The sequence below is a fragment of the Panthera leo genome, chromosome A2, assembly GCF_018350215.1.
Source record: "Panthera leo isolate Ple1 chromosome A2, P.leo_Ple1_pat1.1, whole genome shotgun sequence".
NCBI classification, from domain to species: domain Eukaryota; kingdom Metazoa; phylum Chordata; class Mammalia; order Carnivora; family Felidae; genus Panthera; species Panthera leo.
Genome location: NC_056680.1, coordinates 164779863 through 164802700, shown reverse-complemented (window position 1 = coordinate 164802700; position 22838 = coordinate 164779863). Strand labels below are relative to the sequence as shown.

The window sequence follows — 22838 nt, the reverse complement described above, 5'->3', positions numbered from 1 at the left end:
CCTTCCGGAGCTGCCCTGTGATCTGGGGTTGGGGTGCAGGGGCGGGGGAGGCACCCTGAGGCACACCACTGGTTTGACCTGCCCATCCTGGCGGACAGGCCTTTATTCCTTATTCCCAGTCAAGCTCCTGTGGGTTGTGACTTCTGAGAGTAAAAAAATACATGTGTACAAAACTTTAAAAAATTCCAGTGGCACCAAAGGGTATAAAGTGGTAAACTCCCTCCTGCCCTTAACTCCTGTGTCCTCTCCAGAAGCAGCCACTGTTACTGGCCCGCTGCGCTGACAGGCTCAGGACTGATCCGCAGAAGTCCTAGCAGCTGTCCGCCACCCGCCCCTCGCGGCTTTTGTGGACGTGTGAGCATCCCAGTTGCTGTCCTGCTGTCTGGGTGTGGTACGCGCTGAGGTCCATTTCCCTCCGCTTTACACGGTACTTTTTAGTACTTTTAAGCATAGAGAATAAATCGTTACCCTGCCGGTTATGAGTTTGTTAAAAAAATTTTTTCTGGTTAGAGCTCTACTGAGGAGTTTCTGAAGTGTGGAGAGAACTCCTTATGGAGAGAGAGGTCTTACCTGTAAGTGATTTCAAAGACAGATCGTGCAAGCCTCGAGTTTGGCCTTAGTTTTTTTGTTTTTTGTTTCAATGTTTGCCTATTTTTGAGAGAGAGCGAGCACGAGCCGGGGAGGGGCAGAGAGAGAGGGAGACAGAGTCCCAAGCAAACTCTACGCTGAGAGCAAAGCCCGACGTGGAAGTTGATCTGCTGATCCCTGAGATCATGACCTGAGCCGAAGTTGGATGCTCACCTGACTGAGCCCCCCGGGCACCAGGCCTCCATCAGTTTTAGAGGCAGCTGTTTGGCCACGAAATCCAGAGTCTGTCGCCTTTACGTTCTGGAGTCCGTTTAAGCGGAAGATACGTTTTAAGAACATACTTGAGGTTTTCGATTTAGTCGTGGCTCACGTTGCAACTGGATTTTAGAGTTTTGTTTAAATGGCAAGTGTGTCTTCAACTGGGAAAAAATTCATTGTAGGACATAACATTCAGTGCTGTGCAGGATGATACAGTAACGTGCCGTCTGGTGCTCTGGCCTCTCCCGACTCCTAGCCCTGTCCCCTCCCTCCCCTCAGCTTGCGGGCGGCTCTCCGCTTACGCCTGTCGTCGTGAAGGAGGAACTAGAAGGGAACGGTCTGGGCAGTTGGATTTTCTCTGGCTCGAAACACTTCGCTCCTTCTGAAGAGCCCCCCGTCCTTTTGGGGAAGGTTGACTCAGCAGCTGTGCTGAGGATTTCTCAGTTGAGGGACCGTTTGCCATTAAACAGACCTACCGTTGGTGTCTCTTCCGGCCCCCGTTTACAGAGCTGCCAGGGCGCAGGGCACGGTGACCACAGAAGGGGGGGTGGGGGTGCTTTCACTGGGGGGTGGTCTTCACGTCCGCCTCCTCCGGGGCCCCTTTCGTCGTTGGAAAATGGCAGGTGCGGAGAGGAGCTCGGGCCAGGCCGACTGGCTGCAGGGTCCACTTTTTCCCTGGAGCATCCCTGGGTTAGGAGAAGTCCGGAGCTTGGCAGGGGGACAGGGGGGTGCCGGTGAGGCGCTGTGCCCGCAGCACATTGCGGGGGGGCGCACAGAGCCCTGCGAGGAAGCAGGGCGCCTCTCTTTTCTCCTCCCCCCGCCCCCCCCCTTTTTTTTTTTTTTTTTTTAGCCCCGTGACTGTGCTCCGTCGAACACATCAGCCGTGTGAGTTTACACGTGTGTCAATTTTAAGGCATTAGCTCCTTCCCTGTTACTTACTTCCAAATTCTGAATTCCGGTGAATTCGTTCGCTTTATCGAAGTTGGTGACGCTTGCCGTTTGGTGCCTCCGTGTCGCGCGGTGCTGGAGAGATGGCAGGGTCCGCTCACGTTCTCCCGCTTGGAGGACGTTAGGCCGTTTCCCTGTCGCTAATGACTTCGCCTCGTTTTTGTTTTCTAGATCCTACAGTCCCTTTCAGCGCCCACGAAAACCTTAGAGCATCAGGTGAACCACAGCCAGCAGGGCCACGCGAACGCCGGCGCCGTGCTGTTCGGCCAAGTGAAGGTGGCCCCGGAGCCACACCTGCCGCAGCCGCCGCCCCCGCCCCCGCACCCGGTCCTGCACCTTCCGCCCCAGCAGATCCTGCAGCTGCAGCCGCAGCCGCAGATCCCGCAGCAGCCCTACGCCCCGCCGCAGCCACACCCCTTCCCGCAGCCGCCGCCGCCCCGCCCGCAGCCGCCCCTGCAGCCGCAGCACCCGCAGCCCCCGCAGCACCTGCAGCAGCAGCTACAGCAGCACCTGCAGCAGCAGCAGCAGCTGGCCCAGCTGCAGCGCCTGCACCTGCAGCAGCACATGCACGCGCCCGCCGCGCCCCCGCCGCCCCCGCCGCCCCAGGCCCTGCCGCCCCAGGCCCCGCCCCCGCCGCAGCCGCAGCCGCCGCCGCCCCCGCACCCGCACCAGCACCCGCACCAGCTGTTTGGACACGACCCGGCAGTGGAGAGTTAGTAACGGGCGCGGTCTCTCTCTCCCCTAAAGTCTCGTCGGGAGGCGCGAGGGTGGGGTGAGGGGCTGAGGGTTCCCGTCGGGAGGGTCCTCACGGAGGGGAACGGGTCCGGTGCCCAACGCGGGCCCCACTTGTCACGGTGGGGCGTCCTGGCCCCTGAAGGCAGCACCGGGGCCCCTCACGGGGCTCCACACAGTCGCCCGTGTGCACCATCGAGCCTGCGGACCTGTGTTTTGAACCTACCGCTCAGGCTGCGAGCGTCCGGGTCGAGAGCGACCGGTTTCAGAAATGCAGAATGAATGCGGCGAAGTGAACGCCTCCGTTTTTGCGCACACGTACTCAGGCGGTTTTATTTTCCTCGTGTGATTCCGTTCCAGTTCCCGAAGAAGGGTTCCTCCTGGGCTGTGTGTTCGCAATCGCAGATTATCCTGAGCAGATGTCTGATAAACAGCTCCTGGCCACCTGGAAAAGGGTGAGTTGTGCCTGAAGAAACGCAGCTCGGTCTTGACTTGCAGAATGCGGATTGGCCTTCTGTTTGGCTGCCCTCACTGACCTACACGTTGTTGTGTTGGGAATGTATTATGGGCATTTTATTTTGACACTCTGTGACCTTGGGCAGATAGATCACTTTTCTGGGCTTCAGTGTTTCCTGCTGTAAGGGAAGCATGTTGGACTTCGTGATTCTTGAGGTTCTTCCAGCTCTTAAACTCTCAGGGCCACAGGTTATTTGTGCATAACTGGGGATGTGAGAATGAGATCAGGTGTTTGGTGCCCCGGGATAGGGACCATCAACCTTTGTGTGCCTTAATCCTTTCTGTCTCCAGAGGCGAGTGCCGGACAATCTTAGACTCTCCAGCTGGGAAGGGACCTCAGAGTCTCTAGTCTGTAGTGGAACCGTAGTGCTCGTATTTATTATTTTGTATGTTGGCCTTTAAGGAAAAAGAGAAGTAAACGCTTTTCCCGTTAGTGCCGCAAATCAAAACTGATTCTAATTTAAAGAAAAAAAAGACTGTAAGTATGCTTCGGGCAGATCCTAAACGCGCTTCCCCGAAAGCATTCCTGTTGTTGAAACACTCTCCGTGTGAGACAGAGAATACTGGGAATGCACGAGGGGGGGAAAACCGCACATCAGTCGGAGAAACAGCCACCTGTGATGAGCAGGAGGCAGGACGGCAGGTGCAGCGAGAGCCGTGAGAAAACAGCGCGCTGGGTGGGGGCGAGGGCCTTGAGAGAGGCCTGTGGGGACAGGTGGTTCCTGCACTCAGTCTTAGGACAAACAGGAGGGAGCATGGAGGGTGTCCCAGTGAGAAACCCTCGGTGTAGATGGGGAGGGGGTGGCAGGAAGGCACGGGCTCCTGGCCAGGCCACCCCTTCGAAGACCTTCTTCCTGTGCCACGTGACAGAAGTCGGATTTTCTCCCTGTAGTTATTAAAGCATGGAGAAAAAGGAGAGACGTACATTCCAAACCATGAAACGTTGAGTTGCGGGAGTGCAGGCAGGTGACTAGGCCAGTTGGGAGATGCTGGTAACCTGACCTGGGGCAGGAGGCAGAGAGAGGAGGGGAGAGGCCCGTCTGAGAATCACGGCAGCAGGAAATTCTCTAAAAATCACAGAAGTGTTGGAAGGTGATGTGTAGAAAGCGGCCTCAAAACAAAGATATCTTTGTAACTCAAAGACACAAAAGATAGAGACAAGTCTGCTTCTGTTTGAAGCTCCAGGATTAGTCCAGGAGGGCACGTAGCAAGGGACAGGCATGCCAGCGCAGAGAAAGCACGGGCAGGAGCACGTAGAAAGGGACCGTCGGGCACCGTTGCCGCAAGTTCGGGGTGCAGAGGGAGGGCTGCCCGGAGCTGCGCCCCAGGGACGACTCTAAGAAGCAGCAGTTGGGAGGCCATCTGGTGTCACGGAGCAGCCGGCGGCATCTTCGGAGCCCCGAGGAAGAGTGGCTCCTGGCTTCGAATGTCGCGGCCTGTCTGCCCGTGACGCGCCGCTGTGGTGACAGCGTCCTCAGGCGGCCACGGTTGGGCGCCCCCTCCCGCGGAGATGGGAGAGGAATTCTCTGGGTGAGGGTGGAGGGCAGTCGTGGAGATGAGTGGAGGGAGGCGCCGGCCTCAGTTGGAGAGGGAGGAGCGGTCCCCGAGGGGCAGCTGACACGCGCTCTGATGTGACCTGATGTGCCTTATCTGTCGGGGCGGGAAGAGCTACACCGTGCCCTCCGCCGTGTAACGAGTCCTCTGCAACATGGTGACTCCCAGCAGGGAACACGTGTCACCTGGAGGGTGCTTCGCGAGTGGAGACCCTGCCGTGGCTCAGTAGGGTGGCTGTGGCCGAGGCGCTCTGCTCGCGTGTGGTCGGGGGGAGCCGGGCGACGGGAGCCACGGGGCCTTCCGTGGGGCTGGGGCAGCGCTGGCCTCCGCCGGGGCAGGTGACCTGAGGCGGAGCAGGGAGGAAGCCACAGCGTCTGCTGTCTGGGAAGCCGCATGCGGTCGCCGCACCGTATCCTGTTTGTCCAGCCCGTACCAAGCGAGGAGGCCGAGCTCTGCTGTGAAGGGGGGCGCGTCCAGGATTTGTGGGCACAGTCAGATACCACCACGGACGGTAGTCGTGTGTTGAAGAGTTCGGGAATGACGTAGTGAAAGGTGCATAGAAAACTAAGAAAGGCAGGCGGGAGGGAGGGAATACGGCTCCTAACAACCGCAGGAGAAGCGAGCCAGGGTGAGCCCCGCAGGAGGAGGTCAGGAGGCGTGGATTCGTGAGAACATACCCGGAATTATCGGAACACACGCGAAGAGCTGACTGTGCTTGCTGCAGGGGGGTGAGAACCAGTGGTGTAGAAACCGCCGGTTTGCTCACACGCCTTAGTAAGCCATGTTTGTGCACTGCTGAAACAAAAATCGGTAAATTCTGTTTTTGTTTTTTTCCAGAGAAAGAGCGTGAGTGGGGGAAGGACAGCAGGGGAGAGAGAATCCCCAGGAGGCTCCACACCATCAGTACGGTGCCTGACCCAGGACTTGATCTCACGACTCTTGAGGTCCTGACCTGATCCAAAATCAAGAGTCAGATGCTCGACTGAATGAGCCACCCAGGCGCCCCGATCAAAATCAAATTTAAAAAGTAAATGGCACCTGGGTGGCTCAGTCAGTTGAGCATCCGACTTTGGCTCAGGTCACGATCCTGCGGTCCGTGGGTTTGTGCCCCCCACGTCGGGCTCTGTGCTGACAGCTTGGAGCCTGGAGCCTGCTTCAGACTCTGTGTGTCCCTCTCGCTCTCTCTGCCCCTCCCCTGCTCATGCTGTGTCTCACTCAGGGATAAATAAACATTTAGAAAAAAATTTTTTTTTTAATGTAAGTGAAGCAAGGAGTGCCTGAGTGGTTCAGTCGGTTAAGTGTGCAAATTCAGCTCAGGTCACGATCTCGCAGTTTGTGAGCTCGAGTCCCACGTCGAGCTCTGTGCTGACAGCTCAGAGCCTGGAGCCTGCTTCGGATTCTGTGTCTCCCTCTCTCTCTCTCTCTGCCCCTCCCCTGCTCACTCTTTGTCTCTCAAAAATAAACATGAAAAAAAAGTAAATGAAGCAGAACCATTTTGTGGGGCAGGTGTTTTTTTTAACAGACCGCAAAAGTCCCTCCCTTCTGGTGCGCGGTTCTTTGGACTTTCACAAATGCTGCCAGCACCGTGCAATGCCACAGAATAGTTCCCTCAGCCCTAAGACAGATCTGTTGTGAAAGATAAATTTTGGGGTTTGCTAACTTCCTGCTTTTTAATTTATTTATTTATTATAATGGCTCTTAGCCAGGGTGGCTGTGCCCCCCAGGGGACATTTGGCAATGTCTGAAATGTCATGACACCAGGGCGGGTGCAGGTCAGGGGAGCATGGGACGGCCTCCACCACGCGGTGCTGGCTGGTCTAGAATGTGAGCCGTGCGAGGTGGAGAGAACCGTGTTACAGAAAGAGGACGTTCGTTTCTCTTGTCTTTCCCTCTGGGAATTCAAGTTAAATGAATGTTGGAGCTCATTTTCGCTTAACGGTGCTGAGTGGAGAACCTGTAACTATAACCCACACGTATATCGTATATGTTCTGGTGAAATATACTATAAAAATAGACGATGGGCTCTTTAATAGTCTAATTGGAAACCGTACCCTGTCCTCCTGAGCACACGAGGTTGATTATGACTTTGGCTCTCCTGTGTGTCTAGATAATCCAGGCGCACGGTGGCACCGTGGACCCGACGTTCTCGAGCCGGTGCACACATCTCCTCTGCGAGAGTCAGGTCAGCGGGATGTACGCACAGGTGAGTAGGGCGGCGTCCCCTGTGACTGGAATGAAGTCGGGCCCGTTTTGTGGCCCATCTTAGGACTCTAGCGATTGCTGTGTTTGGAAAGGACCTTTTTCTACCTCTGAAGAGAGCAGAGTCCCTTCTTTTCACCAGTCTTTGCTGAGACAGATAACCTTGTGGACGCCTGGCCTTTACGTCTTTGAGCGCGGTGTGCCAAGGACGCGCCCCTTCTCTCAGTCCAGGGCAGCCCCGTGACCAAGTGGGGGGCGGAAGCGGGACTTGCGCCCTTGGGGGCCTTCGTGCGCGGGGCTGGACGGAGCCTCTGTAAACTCCTGCAGGGCGTGGGCTCGCGTGGTGTCCCCTCATCTGTGGCCTCAAGTTCCGTGTCTTCTCTTCTAACAGCGTTCTTACTTGTGGACAGAACCCTGTTAATACGTGTGTGATAAACAACCTCCCCGAAACTGCTCTTCAACACTGTAGCCTTTTTCTGGATCCACTTTCCAACTAAAACTGTAGAAATGCCTGTGAGGTTTTTGTTCCCTCCATGGCTGATTTTAGGTAGGCGGTGACGTTTTCTCGGAGCCTGTTCTTTTGGGGGCCCTCCATCTTCTTGCAGGGGCATTTTAATTGAATTTTGATGATCATAGATGTGATCTCATTCCGTGATTATTTTTAAGGTGGTTACAAAGCGTGTTGCCTTTGCTCCGGTTGCAGGCTCCCGTTCGCAGGCTCCCGTTCCCGTGTGGGTCGTCACGTTCTCAATCGTGACGTTTGTCCCTTTGATAAATCGAGGGCTAGATGTCGTGACATCCCCGCGAGGGCTTCCTGATCCCGGGAAGGTGTCGTCGTAGCTGTCCAGCCTTGCGGGTTTTGTGCGTGACCCTGCAGCCACAAAGCCCCAAGCACAACAGACCCGTGATTCTGTCTTTGGTAGGCGATCAGGGAGAGGAAGAGATGCGTCACAGCGCACTGGCTAAATACCGTCCTGAAGAAGAGGAAGATGGTGCCGCCCCACCGTGCCCTTCACTTCCCGGTGGCTTTCCCCCCCGGAGGGAAGCCGTGTTCTCAGCACGTAAGGGACTCGGCTTTGTTTTGTGCTCGTCCTCCACCGGCAGGGTAGGTCCTGCGCTGCTTTCTGCCTCCCGCGCGGGCTCCCTCTGGCCCGGCGCCCGAGGGCCCAGGCGGGGTGGACACCTCCCCTCCCGTGCGCCTGGCGGCACAGGCTCCTGCACGTAGGAGAGTCTAACCGGGTCTCTAGCGTCTCGGACGCGACTTAAGGTCCCGGAGTAAAGCGGGGGTCTTGTGCTGGAATGGCCATCACCGGGCAGGCCCCTGTCGGTACCTGTGGGCTCTCTCACTCCGACGACCTCAGAACTGGGACGGGCGGGAGGGTGCAGAACTCGCCCGTTCGTATTTACACGCTTAGTAGGACGGCTCTGTTAAAGTGACGTCAGCAGCGTCCTCCCGACACAGAAGAAGCTTCCCCGGGTCTGGTATCTCGGTCGCCTCCCCCGCCGGCTACAGACGTAGCCTGCGTCCCGTGAACAGGATGCTGCTTTCGACATTGTCGGGAGCGGCGTTCCCAGCTGCCCGCGGGGACGCCACGTGCACAGAACAGGCCCGGAGAAGGAAGTGGCCACGGGTTAAATCGTCACTGCGTTTTGGCCTTATTTGCTCTCTTTGTGCTTAGATTATTTCTGTGACTGGATTTGTCGACAGTGACAGGGACGACCTGAAGCTCATGGCTTACCTGGCAGGCGCCAAGTACACGGGCTACCTGTGCCGCAGCAACACGGTGCTCATCTGTAAAGAGTAAGCACGCCTCTGACGCCACGTGGGCTCCTAAGCCCGCTTACGACTTGGCGGGTGTGTCAGCAGTTCGGTGTTGGGAGCCCGAAAACGGTCTGTGGGAGTAACAGCAGTGAAGTTTTGACGTTCGCAGAGGCGTCCGTAAAGCACTGCGGTGAACTAGAATCTCAAATTCGCGGGCTTTGAGTCAGCTGAGTCGGGTCCGGGGAGTAAGGCAGACGCGGGGCTCGCGGGCGATGTGGGACCGCGGCGTGAGCCTGGACGCACCCTGGGATCGCGATCGCCAGCCAGGGGCTGCGGTCGCCTTGGCTCGGGCAGCCCTGCTGGGTCTCTGATACCAGATGCAAAAGAAACGCTGGTTTGAACGGTAGATGCTTCTAGCATTTAATGAAGTGTGTTTTTCCTCAAAACCAAAAAGGCCTGCCGGTTTGAAGTACGAGAAGGCCAAGGAGTGGAGAATACCGTGCGTGAACGCCCAGTGGCTTGGCGACATTCTCCTGGGGAACTTCGAGGCACTGAGACAGGCCCACTGCGGCCGCTACACGACGTTCAGTCTGCAGGAGCCCTTTGCCCCTACCCCGCACTTGGTTTTCAGTCTCCTGGGTAAGTGCAGTTTCACGGGTCAGATTCATCAGTGCGGGTGCTAGACTGCGTCCACCGCCTCTCGCTTGCCCGAGGCGCCGCTGTGCGCCAGCCTCCTCTTAGTCCCTTCCCCCGACCCTGCCCAGGGGCTCTTGCCGGTTTGGTGTTCTCTCCTGCCTTTTTAGTAGATGCCGGGGATAGAAGGAGCACTCCGCTTTTCCGTCTGGTCTCCCCAGCCTGCCACTGCTGGTCTCCCGTGCCCGCCTGCGCTCCTTCGGCTGTAGGCCGGCACCTGTGGTCTCCCCTCTGTCCTTGCCAGCTGCTCGTCCTGGGCCACACGGACCCCTGCCCTGCGGGACACGCTCTGACACTCAGCTGAATGCGCTCCAGAAAATGCCCGTTCAAGCTCTGCCTTGATAGGCTCCGTTTTCAAAATGCTCATTAAGTCTGGTTTTCCGGTGGCTTTAATCGTGGCTCTTGAGTTTGGTGTTTGGATGGCTCTTCGTTTTAAGCCACAGTCTGCTTCCCTGGGACGTATCTGCCCGTTTGACTTCAGTTCCGGGAGCTTTACCGAGACCTGTGGTCGGTCCTTGAAGCAGTCGGCACGGCCATCGTGTAGGGAGGTGCGCCGGTCCCTCGGCCACCCTGACGTGCCGCGGTCCTCCGTGTGGGCCTCCCGTTGTCACGGGTGGTTGTGGTTCCCGGGAACGGCTTCCGGAGTGACGCCAGGGTGGGCTGGGGGGCGGCTCCGCCCTGGACACCTGTGCTGTGCTGCGTTTCTTCGTGTCCCTCACCTGGAGAACCCTCAGTACGGGACACCCGAGCACGTCCCGCAGCTGCTGGCTGCTCTCCCCTTCCGTTGTACTGAAAACGTTTTTCGGCATAAGCGTGGTGCTTGCATTTATCATTAATGAATGTCCACTGAGCCACCGACGTGTCTGATGTAACGTTACTGGCCCCAGAAAAGGGCTTTACAAAGGGCTTTTCCACTTGAACGGTATGTCGTTGTAAATGCAACTCGTTTCTCTCTAGATGCCTGGAGGGTCCCGCTGAAGGTGTCGGCAGAACTGCTGATGGTACGTCCAGTCAGCGGCCCGGTCACTTGGGCTGTCCCTGTCTTACAGGAACGCGGTAGGCACAGACCCGTGTTTGTACGTTCGAAACTCTTTAAGTGATTTGTCAGCACGACGTCCTAGAACGTTCAGCACGCCCGGGGTCTTCGCTCCCCCCCAGTCGGTGCTTTTGTCATTGCCCGTATGTGTGCACGGGGGAGCACTGCTCGAGGAGCTGCAGCGAGAGGGGAGGCACGAGCACTCACGGGGCAGGAGCCCTGGGACAGCGCTGGCCGCTCTGACTCGCGTCGGGCTGCCCGTGGTACAGGATGGGGACCCCCCGCACTGTGGGCCGGGCCCCGGTGGGTGAGGCCGCCGGCTCGGGACGCGAGGAGGTCGGATGCCGGTGGCTGTTGGCTCGGAAGCAGGGACGGGCGGCCTTCTGGCAGGGGCCGTGCAGCCACATCTCCCTCGTGTGATGCTGGGACGCCGGGTCGTGTTTTCCGTGTCACGCTGCGGTAACCACGCCGTGTGATCCCTGGATGCTGGGTGGCCGTGTGATGTAGGGCTTAGGGTTACGCCCGGGTCACCGTGTGTGTTCACCTGTCTGTTCGTATCAAGGGACTTGAGTCACGTGCCCGCTGATTTTCAGCACATCCCTCAGCACTACAGAGTTAATTGGGGGTTGTGTCCCTGTGAACAATGAACTGAGGGGAACCCTCCGGTCAGGGTCACCCAGTGACACCCCGGCCTGTGTCCTGTGATGACCTGCCCCGCTTGTTTTCCGAATCTAACCTGGGAGCTGCCGAGAATCGTCCGGAGTCTGTCAAGGAGCCCGTAGGCTAGTGATAATGTGGTCCTGTGTTTTTTCTTTGCTTAAGCTAGTAGTTATGATTTGATAAGACACGACTGGCTCTGACACACCAGCAAAAGCAAATATTCTCCTGACTCGCCCGGGTGGCAGAGATGTTCCGTGGCCTTCGGGATGAAGGTGGGGACGCAGTCATGTTCTCCCCCGCACGGCCCCAGGGGCCTGGACGGTGGCTTGTCCCGCGGCTTCGTGTGGTGGTCACAGAGCCGCGGGTCTCAGAGACTCAGGGGCCAGTTTACCTTGTTCCTCATTGCCCCCGACGTGTGGAGTTTGGAGACTAAGGAGCCGAGGGTTGTGTCCTCAGGGCAAAGGTCAGAGAAGGAGAGCCTGGCCCCGTGCCTGACGGGCTAGCGGGTCTCGCGTGTTTTTTGGAGTTGCGCCGACTTTCTTTTCGGTCGTGTGGATACAGCTGGGGTGTTTAGAAAATGTGAAGGTAAATGCCCGAGATGGAGAGGCAGTGGCTTCACGCAGTAAAACGAGTGACCCGCGTAGCCCCTGGCAGCGCGGCGGTCCGTCCGGAGACGGCTTTCGTGAGCCGCCACACGCCAGATTTCTGTTGCGGGAGCAGCTGTGTTTTAGGGGTGTGATTGCAGGGAGTGTGTTTTCCAAATCCCACGTCGGGACAGCAGACGACGCGGGAACGAACGCTGTCGTGTGGCAGCTGGGCTGGGAAGGGCCAGCCGGCAGGCAGGTGCCAGGCACGCGGGCCCCTCCAGAAAGCCCTCTGGCCCCTGGCCGGCGTCCTCCTCGCTGCCATCCAGGCGCGGCTGGCTTCTGTGTGGCGGAGGGACGCTTCTCCGACGCGGGTGTGTGGGCAGCTGCTGTGTTTCGTGCACAGTCGACTGACGTGGACACCGGTGTGATTACAGGGCGTGAGGCTGCCTCCCAAACTGAAGCAGAACGAAGTGACCAACGTCCAGCCTTCTTCCAAAAGAGCCAGGTACGGACAGCCCCTTCCCGCCGCTACGGTTGGGGTTCTCTGCAGGCCTGTGTTAGAAACGCTCACAGTTGGGGAGATTCCGGGACGTTTTCATAGAAAACAGGATCTTCTGACTTCCTCTTGCTTTATAACCTCATTGTGCTGGGTCTCGTTGCCGGGCCCAGAAGGGGGACAGACACATCTTTCTCTTTTGTTTAAAAAAAAAAAAAAAGTTGAATCTTCTTGGTTTTATAAGTTTTATATTTTTTAGTGTATTCATTTTTGAGGGAGAGACAGAGCATGAACAGGGGAGGGACAGAGCGAGAGGGAGACACAGAATCTGAAGTAGGTTCCAGGCTCTGAGCTGTCGGCACAGAGCCCGACACGGGGCTCGAACCTGAGCCGAAGTCGGACACCCAACCGGCTGAGCCACGCAGGCGCCCTGCATCTTTTTATTTTTAAGCAAAACTGTGTCCCGCCGCAGTCGGTGAAGCGGCAGGCGGGAAGGGCTGGCGGGCCGCGCTGCAGGAGCAAGTGTGGGATTGCGTCCCCGAGGTGAGCCCCGCGGCCCAGGCGGGCAGGGGCCGAGAGCCCCGTGGAAGGACGTGTGCGGAGGCAGTGGTCTCGCCTGCCGGAGACCTGGCTGGCCGGTGCGGGCCATGTGATTCGTAAGGCAGGGCAGGTGCAGGGTGAGCGGGGACCTTTCTCCTCCTTTCGTGAGTGTGGAAAAGCCGTTACTTCCAAGGCGGACTCGATGAGGCGGTCCTCCGCAGTCACCAGCTTCCCTCGCCTCTCCCCTGCTCTCCGTCAGGCCCATTGCACCCCCACATCGCAGTCCGTGTTCCAGGAGCGTTCAGGAACGTCGCGGTCGTGCGATGACGCGTTTTCTAAGTTGTCCTCAAAATGCCACCAACAAACCTTAAAAAACTATTTTACCTAAATGGCCTCAAGTGTCAGCTGCGTGAGACTGAGGTTCCATTTGAAATGCGTGCCTAAGTCAGATCGCTTGCTTTGTGCTTCTGGTGTAAGACAGGGCAGCGGACAGGGGCCTGGCGCCTGCCAGAGGTGCGGCTCCGGGGATGCCCCTGTCGCTGCCTGGCCCGTGAGGGACGCTGCCACTGGCACAGCTGGCTAAAGCCCCCACTTTCTTTTTAAAGCCCGTGGAGACCTTTGTGTGTGGGGGGGGGGGGGGGGGCGGGGGGAGGGCGGTGAGGAAGAGACGGCGTGCGCCTGAGCCGGAGCGCGTCGGTCTCGGGGGTGACCGCGTCCAAGGCGGGGAGGCCCTCGCGCTTGCCCCCTACCGAGGAACCCCGCACACTCGGAGCTCTGAAGGCTTGTGCAAGCTGTTAGAATCTGTTGTTTGCTAAACAGCATTTTTATTTTCTTTCACAGAATTGAAGATCTACCCCCTCCCACCAAAAAGTTAACGCCAGAATTGACCCCTTTTGTGCTTTTCACTGGATTTGAGCCTGTGCAAGTTCAACAGTATATTAAGGTGAAATTCCGTTCTACGTTCTGGGAGGAGTTTTAGCACCGTTCCGTTTTGTACACGTTGGCTTTAGGCTAGCAGTGTGTTAAAGGAACATTTAATCAGGAACGTCCTGCTACAACAGTCTTTTTGGCTTGTAAATCAGTTGTAGTCGTTTTTACAGTAAAAGTAGCCATTAAATCGTAAGTGATGTTTCACCTTGTTCTGTGGTTTTTATAGTTTTATACTTAGACCCTTGCTCTCTTAATAGTAGAAAACGTAACTCGGGTGAGTAGACGAGACCCACGTTTATGGTCCTGCGAACGCGAGCAACCTGCTTGAACGTGCTCGTCCCAGAAGCCCCCCCCCCCCCCCCCCCCCCCCCCCCCCCCCCCCCCCCCCCCCCCCCCCCCCCCCCGGTGTCGGGGAAGCCGCAGGCCGGTTCTCCTGGGTGGGGACCAGGGCCGCGTGCTTGTGCTTGGACAGGAAGTGGGAACGCAGCCTTCAGCGTGCTGTGGGAAGTAACAGCACAAGGGAGGGGGCATCTCGCTTGGCTGTTGTTTCGGGGCGGCGGTCAAGAGGGTGTAAGTCGGCCTGTCGTCACGTGGGCTTCGTTCATCGTACCGCTCAGGTTTTGAAGGAGAAGAAACCGCCCTAAGTGCCGTATCAATTTTTTTCACTTTTAAAATTGAGCCTAGTTACTGAGCTCTTTCCTGCTTGTTCACGTCTTCTCAGTCACTTCTCTAATTTTTATGAACAGGGTCTGTCTGTTAATGTGCCTCATCGACACCCATTTCAGCTTAGAAAGTCCGGGCATGTTCGCGCCTTTTCATGAAACGCGCCGCCTCGTTCTCCGGGCATCGTGTCTGTGGGGTGTGATACGGGGGCCCTCGGGGAATCGCTGGTTTTAGCTCAAGGCGCGGGGTCGACTCCGGACACGTGCACGTGCGTTGCTGTGCTCGCCGTCTCCCACCTCTCAGGCCAGCGCGGCGCGCCGTGCCCAGGTGCGGCCCCACGCTCACCTCCGCTCTGTGCCCCTCCCTCCAGAAGCTCTACATCCTTGGGGGCGAGGTCGCCGAGTCTGCACAGAAATGCACACACCTCGTCGCCAGCAAAGTGACGCGCACGGTGAAGTTCCTGACGGCCATCTCCGTGGTGAAGCACATCGTGACGCCAGACTGGCTGGAAGAGTGTTTCAAGTGTCAGACGTTTATCGGTACGTAGCGTCCACAGCTCCGTTGCTAATGTGGAAAACCGACTCGTGTTTTTCTCGACTTTATCTCTGCTTTCGTCCCAGCAAACGCCTCATTTGCTTTCTTACTCTTGATAACGCACCATTAAATTCATAAACGTCTCCCACGTCCCAGTGAGTCATTTGATACTTTTGCCTCGGACCGGGAAATAGGAAGGCTTCGGCGTTTGGACGTTGGGGGGAATAAGGCCTCTGCCTCACCGCTTCCCGATCCCGATGCGTGTGTTCGGTTCGGGTGCTGGCCGTGCAGTGCGATCTCGCGTGCAGCACAGGGTACAGGGATGGCGTCCAGGGGTGTCCGGGCACGGCTCTGATTGCGGGCTCCGTCAGAGGGCTGGTCGTCCGCCCCTCCTCATCTGCCCCGCGTCGTTCAGGGCACCAGGAGCGAAGTCCTTCTAGGTGGTCGTGCTTAGAGACGGCAGAGAAAGCATAGGTTTTGTTACACGGATCAGTGGACCGCAGTGCTTTTAGTGGAAGCAGCGGCAGTGTCACCCCCCACCCCCCGTGTGGTGCTCCCAGCCCACATGCCCCCCCACGTGCACATCCTGAGCCCTCACCTGGCCACTGGTGCAGGTGGAGCGGGAGAGCAGGTGCGTGGCCCGGACAAGCTTCACCGCGATCTCGCAGTGGTGCAGAGTCTTAGCTCCCTTGTGGGCCCCGGCCCCCCCCCCCCCCCCCCCCCCATCATGTGGCATCGACAGCAGTGACCGGCCCCCTGTCAGGACGCACCCACTGTCCTGTTTCTCCGCAGCCACCTGCCCTGGGCCCAGGGCTCTCCTCCCACTATCTCGGCTGTGCCCGCTCGTTCTACCCCTGGGGCAGGGGGAATGCCGTGGATGCCCCAGGCCAGCAGAGACCCTCCCGTCCTCACTGCCCTCACGCTCTAACCTGACTTCTCCCTGACGGGGACATGTTGTCATATTGCAGATCCGTGTCGTTTTCTCAGCCACTCGTGTTTAAATCTGATTCAGTCTTTACTGTAAAAAAATTAATAAAAAGCATGCGTAGTTTGAAGTTCATGTAGTCTAACATACAGATGAGAAAGTATGATCCGGAAAAATAACTTGTTTGCAGACACTTAGGTTTGTTGTTTATAGCAAAGCTAAACCAAACTTAAAATTCTGTGATGTTCTATCCAAGTCAGTCATAGAAAAGAATCATTTACCTGAAAATCAGTAATAATGAAAAAACCTGAATTCTCAACAACAATAATATAGTCGATCCCTGTCATTCCTGGTGTTACGTCCTACAGAGTAGCCACAGACACGGGTTCCTGAGCACTGAACCATCGCTCCCAGAGGAAGCAGGGCTGGGCTCCTGTGAGCCCCTGGTCCTGTGCTCATCAGCCGATCCATACGTACCCTCGTGTGTATCTGGAAAACATCACGTACGTGTGCGCTGTGTCAAAGAGCCCGTGTTAACACCTGCTCTTGGCCCCCTCGCACCGAGCGCCTGGCCAGCCGCACATGACCGACACCGAAGGAGGCCACCGGGTCTCCTGCGGCCTCTTCCCTGGGAGCACGGCCGCGCTCCGTGCTGGCACTTTTGAGACCAGTCACCAGCAGAAAGCATAAACGTGTGGGAAAATTAGCACTAAATAGACCACAGAAAGGAAAGTGTTTGTGGTATAAACCGGATGAAGGCCCAGCATTGCCTTATTCAGCCCCCACTGGGAACGTGCGCGTCTGGTCCTCGGGTTTGTCGCTGCTCTGCGCGTCTCCGCGAGCGATGCGGAAGTTTACAAGTAAATTGTAGCAAGTAGGCAGACTCACAAATGCAGAATCCGCAAGTAACGAGGATAACTGTAGAGACTCTTCCGATTGAAATTAATGTTTTTGTTCTTAAAAGCTATTAATGAAATAAATGCAGGCAAAAGAAGACATTTGTAGAAACAATTACTATAAACATACAGATTAGCTCCCAAGTTTTTGTAACAGTTGTAAACTTTAGAATGATATGGGCTGTTCCTTAATGGAAATTTGACTTAGTTTACCAAGTTTGCCAGTTGGTGACACGTGATTCTTTTATCTTTTTATAAAGTTTACGGCATTTCCTGTGTCACAGAAGTTCTGATTGACTCATTTATTTCTGGTATAACTGTTGATGTCTGAGGGTTAGAAGGTGGTTTAGTTGTAATATAAACGTTTACTATTTAATAGTAACTGTTCAGACGTTTCATATTTAATCCCCTAAATTTCCAGACATAAGAGAGTGTTTCCACTTTATAATCATTGCCTTCTCTAGACGTCCTGCATTTGGACTCCTACAGCACGTATCCTTTCCAGAGTGGCCTTCTTTCACTTTGTGATAGGCATGTAAGCCTCCTCCCTGTCTCCTCACTTCATAGCTCGTTCCTGTTTGGCGCCGAACGGTTCTCCATTGTCTGCACGGACCACAGTTAATCTGTTCACCTGCTGAAGGTCAGAACTTTCAAGTCCCGACCATGACGAATAGAGCCACTGCCGTCATTCGTGTATAGCTTGTGCATGGGTGTAAATTTTCAACTCCTTGAGCCAATACCAAGGGGTGGGGTTGCTGGATTGTATGGTAAAAGTATGTTTAGTTCTGTTAAGAAGCCACCGAGCTGCCTTCCCAGCTGGCCGCCCCGTCTTGCGCTCCCGCCAGCAGGGAGAGTTCCTGTTGCTCCACATCCTTGCTTGCATTTGCTGTTGTCAGTGTTCGCAGTTTCCACCATTTTCACAGCTGTAGAAGGGCGATCTTACGGTTGTTTTAATCTGCGCTTCGGTAATGACACACGATGTGGAGTATCTTTGCCATCACTGTATCTTCTGTGATGCCATGTCTGTTCAGACGTTTTGCCCATTTCTTAACTGGGTAGTCTTCTTACTGAATCTTAAGAGGTCTTGGTATATTTTATATAGCAGTCCTTTATCAAATGTGTTTTTTGCAAATATTTTCTCCAAGTTCATGGCTTGTCTTCTCATTTTTTTGACATTTTCTTTCACAGAGAAGTTTTTATTTTTAAATTTTTTCTAATGTTTATTTTTGAGAGAGAGAGAGAATCCGAAGCAACCTTCAGGCTCTGAGCTGTCAGCACAGAACCCAACGCAGGGCTCAAACCCACGAACCGCGAGATCGTGACCTGAGCCGAAGTTGGATGCTCAACCGACTGAGCCACCCGGGCGCCCCAGAAGTTTTCAGTTTTAACGGAGTCCAGATTATCACATTTCTTCCATGGATCGTGCCTTTGGTGTTGTAGCTAAAGTCATTGCCATATTCAGGGTCATCTAGATTTTTCTTCTGTGTTCTAGAAGATTTATGGTTTGTGTTTTACACTCAGGTCAGTGATGCATTTTGAGTTGAGAAGGATGTACAGTCTGTGTCTGGATTCAGTTTCTTGCGTGTGGACGTCCAGTTGTTAAATGATTTTTGCTCAGATTGCCTTTGCACCTTTGTTAAAAACCAAGGTGATTGTTTCTTGGCTCTGTCTCTGGGCTTCTCTCCATTGATCTGTTTGTTTGGCCAGTGCCACATGGTCTTGTCTGCTGGAGCACTGAGGCCCGTCAGTGGCGGTCCCCATCTTTGTTTCCGTCCTTCAGTGTCGGGCTGGCTGCTTTGCGTCTTTGCTTTCCAGGCGAACTTTAGGGTCAGTTTGTTGGTGTGTGTAAATGGTTGGTTTTTAATACGTATTTAATACGTACATATTTAATACATATTTAAAGACCTTTTGTTTTGCCAAAAGTTTTAAGTTTCTCAAGAATATGGACCTTAGGTTATCTGGAGTCATTAATATCTGAATCGTTGCTGTCAGGTTCACGTCTTTTACTCATCTGTTAGCATTTGATGGGTTTTTAAGGAACACGTTTGGCTTTTGAAATCAAATCTCTCTCACCTTTTTTTAAACAATCCCCAAGTTCGCAAACAGTTGCAGTTAGCAAACAGTACAGATCGCTGCCTTCTCCTGAACCGTGAACGAGTACGTTCCCAAGATGACGCGCCATCATCCCTGATGTCGTGTTACCTACAGAAGAGGATGCTCTGCCAGACGGCCACGGCACAGCCGCCAAAATCAGGATCTGCTGCTACTGTCTGGTTTGCAGACCTCATTCGGCTCTGCCTGGTTGTCCCCGTGATGTCCTTCCTTGAAAGCCACAGGGTAGCTCAGAAGCACACGTGGTCGTCACGTCTCCGTGTGGGTTTGCCCGCCGCTTCCCCCGATGGAGTGCGGCAACTCCGGTGGGCGCCGTGCCCTCGCGCGGCTCCTGCCGGGGTGGCGCGGTTCTGATTTGTCGTGTCACTGGAGGGGGTCACGGGGACCCCTGGGTGCAGGCGATGTCTGCTGGCCGCCTCTGCTGTAGTAAGTCTGTGGGGAAGTACTGGGAAGTGTGCCATTGCCACCGTTCCTTTGATGTACTCGTTTATCTCCTTGTGTGCAGCCCTTTTTCTCTGGCATTCCGTGGGTTGTTACCATGCTGTCCTTGATGCCTAGACTGTCCCGACTGGGACAGTGAGAGCCATTCTGGCTTCAGGGCCCCTCAGGCTGTCCTCTCTGTGTTTGAACACTTCTGGCTTTTGCACAAGAAAGTTCTAGGCTTTTCTGCTCTTGCGTTTGTAAATCCGTTCTCCCACGGTGAGCAGCCTGGCTTCCAGAACGCTACGCGTGTTTACTACCTAGTTCCCGCGCGTGTGACCCATGTCCCAGCATCACCAGCACCACCTTGTGGGTGCAGGGCCCCCTCTCTGCCTGCACCGGCTCCCTCGGCTGGGGTTCTGGCACCCCACGTGGGCCGATAGCTTTCATCGTGTGCTAGGGGTGTGGTTTTGTAATTTTGTGTTTGTCTCTGATTTATAGAGATTGAGACACTACTTTTACAGACTGTCGCTTTCTGGGGTGCTCATTTCCGCTGTGCGGCTGTGAAAAGCTTAACTTTCAGGTTGACTCCTCCCACAGACTCCTCCCAAGGGTGACGCAGCTCTGTTCCTGTCTGAAATCTCCCCGTAACGGGGTCGTCAGAGCCGCTGTTCCTCCGGGGACCGTTCTCTCCATCCAAGCCCCTGACGCCGCGTGGGGCTCTTCACCAGCTCCTGAGAAGGCAGATCAGCCTCGAGTTTTGCCTTAGAACTTACGTGTCAGACATTTTCCGTGTGACTGAACTGCTTGTTTTCACTTCTCCCATTTTCGGACAGTCATACCTTTTCCCACCGAAAACCGCAGAGCCGCTTTCCCGGATTGGCTGATCACTTGACCTCGAATCTCTAGCAGTTCGTCATTCGTCATCTCGGGGTCTCTTTACTGATTGGCTTGCTTTGCTCCGGGTCGGCAAACTCTGGCCCGTGAGCTAGGTAGGACCGGTTTTTACATTTTTAAAGCATCCCTGTTAAGAGAAGGACGTGTGGCTGAAGGAGCACGTGTCCCCGGCCTGAGCCACCGTGTCGGGGAGCAGCGTGCCGTCTGGCTAGAGCGCTGTGATGCTACTGGGTTACTCTTAGAAAACGAGGAAAGGAAGAAATGCTTCTCTGATCGTGAGACATTTATGAGAAGCTTAAGACATTTTGTGATCTTTAACTTTTCTTGTAACTCTGAAAACCAATTAAAATTGCCCAAAGGCTTCTAAGTCGGGTGAAACCGTTCTTTCTAAGGTGCTATACGCCGTCCGGTATTTAAACGGAATGTGTTTTTGTCAGATCTATAAAGATTCATTGGTCATCAGATCATGGAGTCCGAGACTTGTGGTACTTCACACACACGCTGGGTGTGATGCTCGTTCCGAGCTGGTCGTTTGGGGCCTGGGGTTCTTGACCTCCCCATGAGCTCCCTGAAACCGTGCAGAGCGGCGGCCGGGAGGGGCCCTTCCTCTCAGTCCACTGTCTCCCACGAGCTTATAACCTCAGAAGGTGGAGACGCACTGTCCTTCACCTGCTCTGGCTGTTTCCGGGGCAGGGTGAGTGCCGCTGTCAGACATGCGGCTGACATTTCCGGAGTCAGAGCTTTCCCAGGGAAGCGTGAGCCTCGAGCGGCGTGCACTTGACCGGCGGCACGACCTCCGGGGTGCACGGCCCGTGTCCCCTGGGTCTGCACTTTGTTGAGCGGGCGGCTCTTGTCTTCCAGATGAGCAGAACTACCTCCTTCGAGACGCTGAGGCCGAAGTGCTGTTCTCCTTCAGTCTGGAAGAGTCCTTGAAGAGGGCGCACGCTTCTCCACTCTTCAAGGTACACTTCAAAGGGAAAGGTCCCCACGGAGTTACAGATGGCACGGTTGGAGGTGACACACGCCCGGCGGGGGGTGGGGGGGAGCCTGGTGCTCCTCCCGGGACATGTTACTGGAGGTCTTGGCCGGGGAGACCCAGTGCGCCTCCGGAGCCCCGCGCCCTGCCGGCTGCCGGGAGCGCGCGGTGTCCCTGGGCCTTCAGAGCGCGTGGCCAGGGATAACTTAATCGGTGCGAGGCATTTAAGTTGGGTTTTCTGCTTTTAACAAACCTTTGCTGCTTAACGCTCTTCTCATTAGACGCACACGCAGCTGGAGAAAGAAGATTCTTGGCAAAACGTGAATTGAGTGTATGCCTGAGTAACTCAAGACTGAAGATGTTTAAACATTTGTTAGAGAAGCTCCTTGGACACACACAACAAAACGTTCAGGCTGTTCTGTTTTTACACTTAAGGAACCAGCTGAGGCACGAGAATGCCGTTAGGGTGTATCTCCCTCGAAACAGCAGCGTTTTCCAAACGTTAGTTCTTTTCCTGCAAGCAGTTTAACACCGTGCTTTATGGAACACTTGAAAACAAAGGCGTTAGGAAACTGAATCTTAACCGTCAGGATCATTCCCTAGTCGGAGCGCCAACCAGGCCCGGGTAACGAAGAGAACACAGGCGCTGTGCCTGCCTCGCGCTTGACAGACGGAGGGGGATGATCTAATGCCCATTTAGAATTCTATGGAAAGTGTGAAAAATGTTTACACTGTTGCTCCCGATCCCACAGAATTCTTCGTGTCTTTTAGGAACGTCAGTTCCAGTCTCTTGTACTCCTCGCAGCTCACACCTGACACAAGGACAGGCTTGTTTTTTCCACACTTACCTCCCGGCTTCCTCCAGGCCCGTCTCAGGCTGGGGGCTCGCAGCGGGGTGGTACTTCCTTCCGGAACTTCCCGAGACGACACATTTTGTCGAAACTCTCAGGGTAGGATTTATGAAGACTGACGTACCCTGACGATTCAAAGTGCACGTATTTTCGTTTCATTTTTAGGCAAAATATTTTTACATCACGCCTGGAATCTGCCCAAGCCTGTCAACCATGAAGGCGATCGTGGAATGTGCAGGGGGACGAGTACTGTCTAAACAGCCGTCTTTCCGGAAACTTGTGGAGCACAAGCAAAATAAGGTGGATAGAAGGGAAACAGCCGACTCCTCGCCGTCCCCGACGAGATTCACTGTTCGGTGACCGATAAACTCCCTTTCTTTTCCTTAGAGCTTATCAGAGATCATCTTAATATCCTGCGAGAACGACCTTCACTTATGTCGGGAGTATTTCGCACGGGGCATAGGTACGGTGTGTTGCCGTGTTTGTGGGCGCGAGCGCACAGCAGCGCGTCCGTCCTCACGGTCCGCCCCTCTCTTTCAGACGTCCATAACGCAGAGTTCGTGCTCACCGGGGTGCTCACGCAGACACTGGACTATGAATCATATCCTTTTTCTGAAGGCGGCTCGGTGCAGGGCCCCCGCCCCCACTAGGATCGGAACCGCACGCATCCGTGTGGCGCGGGCGGTAAGAGGCCGGCTGGATCGCTGCAGGTGCCCTGCCGTAAGCTAGAAGCATCTGTCTTCATACGGTTCGTACTCTTACGTCTTTCCCGGATTTTTAGACGTTTGTGAATGTCTAGTCTGTGCCACCTTGACTTTCAGAAAGAACGGCTTTAGAAGTCATCTGGGTGATGTGGGGGTGTCCTCTCAGGGGCCTCGTGTCCTGTCTAGAGACGGAACGGAGCCTGCGTGGAGAGCTGCCGGGGTGGGGGGGGGGGGGGGGTCCTGTGCGGGGCCCCAGGGGCGGCTGCCTGGGCTCTGCCTTGTGGCCGAAAGGGGCATCCGCCGTGATGCGGCCTCGGCTTCGCCGCCTCCGCGGGGTGGCCGCGCTGGCTCTTCACGGGCG

At 55.5% G+C, this 22838-nt stretch overlaps 1 protein-coding gene and 1 long non-coding RNA gene across 13 annotated transcripts in view; one reads left to right on the top strand and one right to left on the bottom strand.

Annotated features, from left to right (window-relative positions):
* Positions 1 to 22838, top strand: part of PAXIP1 (PAX interacting protein 1) — a 50714-nt gene that overhangs the window by 27218 nt on the left and 658 nt on the right. The window contains exons 7-20 of the mRNA XM_042927191.1: positions 1966 to 2506; positions 2887 to 2981; positions 6704 to 6799; positions 7719 to 7856; positions 8475 to 8596; positions 9012 to 9196; positions 10208 to 10251; positions 11968 to 12038; positions 13410 to 13512; positions 14533 to 14701; positions 20808 to 20908; positions 21939 to 22073; positions 22161 to 22236; positions 22314 to 22374. Coding sequence (XP_042783125.1) covers positions 1966 to 2506; positions 2887 to 2981; positions 6704 to 6799; positions 7719 to 7856; positions 8475 to 8596; positions 9012 to 9196; positions 10208 to 10251; positions 11968 to 12038; positions 13410 to 13512; positions 14533 to 14701; positions 20808 to 20908; positions 21939 to 22073; positions 22161 to 22236; positions 22314 to 22374 — 1937 coding nt within the window. The remainder of the gene's footprint in view (positions 1 to 1965; positions 2507 to 2886; positions 2982 to 6703; positions 6800 to 7718; positions 7857 to 8474; positions 8597 to 9011; positions 9197 to 10207; positions 10252 to 11967; positions 12039 to 13409; positions 13513 to 14532; positions 14702 to 20807; positions 20909 to 21938; positions 22074 to 22160; positions 22237 to 22313; positions 22375 to 22838) is intronic.
* The window catches only part of LOC122213042, a 28459-nt gene continuing 20267 nt past the window's right edge, over positions 14647 to 22838 (bottom strand). For 11 of the 12 annotated variants that reach the window (XR_006199404.1, XR_006199403.1, XR_006199405.1 and 8 more), the window contains 2 exons: positions 15626 to 15714; positions 14699 to 15145 (listed from right to left, as the gene is read on the bottom strand). This is a non-coding gene — a long non-coding RNA (uncharacterized LOC122213042). Of the gene's footprint in view, positions 15146 to 15625; positions 15715 to 22838 lie in introns of all 12 variants that reach the window. The other variant, XR_006199412.1, reaches the window with a different exon arrangement.